At 43.8% G+C, this 5,000-nt stretch overlaps 1 protein-coding gene across 1 annotated transcript in view; it reads left to right on the forward strand.

Annotated features, from left to right (window-relative positions):
- LOC307082604 (homeobox protein Dlx4a-like) overlaps positions 1–950 on the forward strand; it is a 6,839-nt gene extending 5,889 nt beyond the window's left edge. Inside the window, exon 3 of the mRNA XM_079746221.1 lies at positions 344–950. Within this exon, the coding sequence (XP_079602347.1) occupies positions 344–607 (264 nt within the window). The 3' untranslated portion in view covers positions 608–950. The remainder of the gene's footprint in view (positions 1–343) is intronic.
- Positions 951–5,000: the final 4,050 nt, after the last annotated feature.

Genomic DNA, 5,000 nt, shown 5'->3' on the forward strand with positions numbered 1-5,000 from the left:
GTTTACCTAGCAACCAACGCATAAAACAGAAAAATACTGTCGCCTGATGTATTGTTTGCTGTGTCATTGGTTATGATTCATCGTTTTCCATTAAGCCACATGTCACACAACATTCGTATCCATGTCATCTGACATTCACCCACCAAGGGCACCGATTATTTTGGCTATTATTTAAGGTAAGGCCTACTGGCCTCACCTACGAAGACTAATTTGTAGCTTTCCATGTAGACTTATATCTTTTGTTAAATGATGCTCAGCTAATTAGGCCTGTAACCGCTTTAAAGCAGCCATCATGTCCTCAATCGCCCCTTCACCGCCCATCCATTGTCTCTTCTCTTTCCAGGTTAAAATATGGTTCCAGAACAAGCGGTCTAAATACAAGAAGATCATGAAGAACGGGCCGTGCGGACCGGAGGGAGACCACCTGCACCCCCCTCCGTCCGCGTCGCCGTGTTCCCCGGGGATGGGTCCGCCGCTGTGGGACCAGCCCATGGCAAGCAAGGGGGGCGCGCCGTCGGGTCACCCCGGGGCAGGATACATGAACACTTTCGGACACTGGTACCCCGGGCACCATCAGGACTCGATGCCGAGGACTCAAATGATGTGACGCGCATTGTGGACCTATGGATTTGGAGTCCCGTTTCTAAACCTCAGACTTTGAATATCTTCATTTTTGGTTCCTTTTTTCATGCAGTTTTTTATTGATGTATTTTGGGGCACATTAAGTTGTTATATGCAGGCCGATATGTCGCTATTTGTTGGTCCACTTTATTTTATTTGTCAAAGCACGTAGTTTTTCAGCCTTCTCTGTTTACTGCAATGAATTCAACCGCCTTCGCAATATCGAAGGAACAATTTGCCAAAATGAAATCAAATATTTTTTTTAAATAAACGCCAATCATATATAGGTAGCCTATCTAATGTCTTATTTTCCCCTTTTAAATTCAAGTTAGGCCCTTAATAGTTTTATTGTCGAATCGTTAGACAATAAACTCGCACAGCCCTGTGGTACTGCGCTGAAGCCCTGCTTTGTCTGCGTCATATAAACCCATTTATTGATTAGGTTTCACTGTGTTCAATTATTATTATTATTTTCATAAGGAAATAATGATAAACAGGTCACACCTCTCCACCCTGAAACATCTGGAACAGGTAAAGGCCCTGTCCACATGGTCAATGATCTTTCGGATGACCGGGCCAATTAGAGGTAATGGAGACGCTCGTTAAACGGAGCTTCACTCTGACGCGGTAATTGCGCGTGTGTAAAGAGAACCGCCCCCCCCCCCCCCCCCCCCCCCCCCCCGCCCCCCACCACATCCACCACCCCCCACAGCGGGCCACAAATAAAAGGGATTACACTTGACAAATTCATTTTAAACAAACAATAGAAATTTGATGCATATTCTTTACAGGTTATTAAAGATAATGGATTGGTCGGTAGCTGCGGGACAGAGGGCTTCTGAAGGCGCCTCATAGCGGTACACCTCAGGTGGAAAGACTGGAGAAACATTTTACCAAATTACTAACAGGTGCCCTGCAAGTTAAACTGGTCGTTATTTCTTCGACTCTTTGTCATCACTTCAGATTGTCCGCATAGAAAGAAGACCTCTTCAGCCGACCTGCTGGTTGTGACCTCAGGCTCAGAAACGCTGAGAGTCTTCTGTTCAAAGAGATATCTTTATTTTAATAATTTAACAAGGAGGCTGAAGTCTACCCAACACTGACCCCGAACCCTCCCGGACTAAAGCCCACATCGTCCTGTCAATCCTCAGGTATAAATAACCTAACACATGTAGAAATGATTCTAATTACCTATTTTATTGTTGAAAGCGGGATCTTTAGACCTACCGAAATTAATTAATATAAATTGAAACATTGTAATCAAATAAAATAGGCTTTATGTATAAATAAATTAATAGGTATAATAAAACTACTATAATAATACGTTTTTGAAAAACAAACATGTAGGCCGATTTGATAAAATTCAAGATAAAATGCTGCAAACGTCAACGACCTAAAGGCCAACACAGGGCAGCATGTGCTGGTGTTGCCCCCTTGTGGACAGAAGCAGCGTCCCAATAGAAAATGTACATAGAACCACATCTGTACAAAGGGTATAGCTATAATAATACAATAGAAACATGTCCTTATGACCGCTTCCACTACAATCACTATTAGTCTGTCGCAGAAAATGGTAAGCAGCTTGCTAAAGCAAACGCAATCCCAAAGTAGATAAAGTTCCCTGTGACAGCATGTAGCCTTTAACAGGCTGACCCTGTATCCATGTCAATTGTGTGTCAGGGTTGGAAAAAACAACAACAATCAAACTAAACAAACACTTTTCACCAACTACAGTGTTTCTTTTTAAAGGTTATATTTCTCTTTGTGCCCAGACCTTACACTGAGGGGATCCTAGATACTAAGGCTGGTTTATACTAAGGGCCAGCTTTAACAACAAGGAAGCTGTTAACATTTCTTGGCGAGACGTAGAGGCTTAAGGCCGTCGCAGGTCTCTCGGAAACAATGACTCATCCAACGAGGATTTGGTTTTAATTGCAATTTATCTCATGGCTGTTAGGGTGCAGGCAGCATTCTGCTGTGAGTGCTTAGAGAGTCATTCAATGGTTCTACAAAGTGAGCTGAACGTATAAAACCCATGTTGTCCGTTGATCATACGTTTGACAGGGGAACGGTGTTCAGCTGACACCATTAATATCTCACCTCGGGGTGGGGGGGGAGGGTGTGAATGTAATGATGTCATGTTAATGCACAAGGCACCCTGTGGGGTGTGTGTGTGTGTGTGTGTGTGTGTGTGTGTGTGTGTGTGTGTGTCTGTGTGTGTGTGTGTGTGTCTCAAAGTGGGCTTTGTGAATGGTTTCTGCTCTTGTAGGGCTACACAGTTTACAAAGACAGCCGTGTTTGAGGCATGCACGGTTATAGGAATAGCAGGAGAAGTGGAGTCAAAGTCATCATACCATGACCGCAGCCATAGTCATGGTAATTTAAGTTGCAAGACACACACAGCAAATAGTACAGATTTGAACATTTCTGTCCCTAAGAGCGTGCATGTTAAGAAGTAAGAGGTTTCGAATTATGCAAAAGTCGTTTACCATTCAAGCTAGTATTCTCTCTGAGGTTGTTCATAACAGGCAGCTGTGGTGCCCTTTGGCTCGGCTCCCTGATGTTGGAAGACAGGGTCCAAGGGTCAGCTAGCTAACCGCCAGACCCGCAGGCACCATGCTGATGTCACGCTACTTTGACCGCCCCCTGTAGGACACACCGGGAACTCATGAGTCATAAGTCATGATAATCTTAGAAAACACATGTTGCAAATAATGAATACCCTTTAAAGCTGCTATTGGTTTAAATTCAAAGAGAAAGAGAACCAAAAGAACACAAAAGATTCTGAGAGAAAAAAAGATTGTCTCTGCCATTGAGAATGATTGCACCTGCGGCGGCGCTATCATTACCAAAGCAGATCAGCAGCACCAAACATCTGGAAGACCATTTCTTCAGTAACTATAACCAAATGGATGGCCATAACCAAATTAATTTGTGATTGGCTTATAAGAATTATAATAATAAGAATGATAACTTTATTTAAAGGCGCCTTTCTCGGCACTCAGGGACACCGTATAGAGGTACACAAAAGTAATTTGAAGGGAACACAATTAAGAAACAAAGAAAGAAAATTGTCATAACACAGACATAGTAATTGGCATCAGGTGGAATAGGCAGTTTTGAACAGATGGGTTTTGAGATGTGATTTGAAAAGTGGAACTGAATTGATGTTTCTGAGTTCGGGTGGTAAAGCGTTCCAGAGACGGGGAGCAGGGCGGCCGAATGCTCCGTGCCCCGTGGTGGTGAGACGGGCAGAGGGCACAGACAGGTGCACGGAGGACGAGGATCTGAGGGGGCGGGAGGGATGTGGGTACGTGGACGAGGTCGGACAGATATGGGGAGCGGGGTTGTGGATGGCCTAAAACGTAAACAGGAGGACTTTGAATTTGAGAAGGAACTGATCCGGGAGCCAGTGGAGCTGCGGGAGGACAGGGGTGATGTGGTGGACGGAGGGGTTCGAGTTATAATGCGGGCAGCTGAATTCTGGACCAGTCGGAGCTTATGGAGGGAGGCCGAGAAGGAGAGAGTTGCAGTAATCTATACGGGAGGTGACGAGGCTGTGGACAAGGATGGCGGCAGTGTGGGGGGTCAGGGAAGGAAGGAGGCGATTGATGTTTCGTAGGTGGATATATGTAAGGTTAAATACAAGTACAATAAAAGGTATAAAAACGTTTATAAAAAGTATCCCAAGTAATACTTGTAAATACAATGGAGTTCTATTGCAGAAGACATTTTCACCAACCAGCATGAAACTTGGTATGTAGCATCAACAAAGGGACTCAAAACGCAGGCTACCAGTTTGTGGTTCGGTCAAATTAACAAGATGGCCACCGAGTGTGAATACGTGATAGGCCACGCCCACCACTTTGAATAATCTCCATATTACGGGCACGGGTTAGTGGTGTCCTTTGAAGCATATACATTTCTAAAGTCGATGATTGATCATGCGGTTATATATGTATAGCATTCACACCGCATCTTATGCTTGATTTAGAATGGCCTCATGTGTTTTAGACACATGTAGGCCTAGCAAGTTTCATAATGACAGGGCCATTTGTCATGGCGCTATCACCATTTAGGTGAAAGCCAACACCAAATTCAAATTCCACTGTTTAATACAATTTATTGGAAGAATTGAAACAATAATGACTTTGTTAAGACTATAGTTAAGCTTGCAGCCTTGTAGGAGTTCTTCTTTAAAAAGCAACAAGAAGGTCGGCCCCAGAAATTGTGTACGCGTGGAGAAAGTATGACGGAAATCATTGTAATAACTATATTCAACTTGGGTGCTTTAGAATTACAGCTAGGCTCATTTTGGTAACGCAACACGCACATGCACCGAAATACCTAATTGGACTCCCAAGGGGACTAAACCATGT

Source organism: Pollachius pollachius, assembly GCF_949987615.1.
Source record: "Pollachius pollachius genome assembly, chromosome: 11".
NCBI lineage: Eukaryota > Metazoa > Chordata > Actinopteri > Gadiformes > Gadidae > Pollachius > Pollachius pollachius.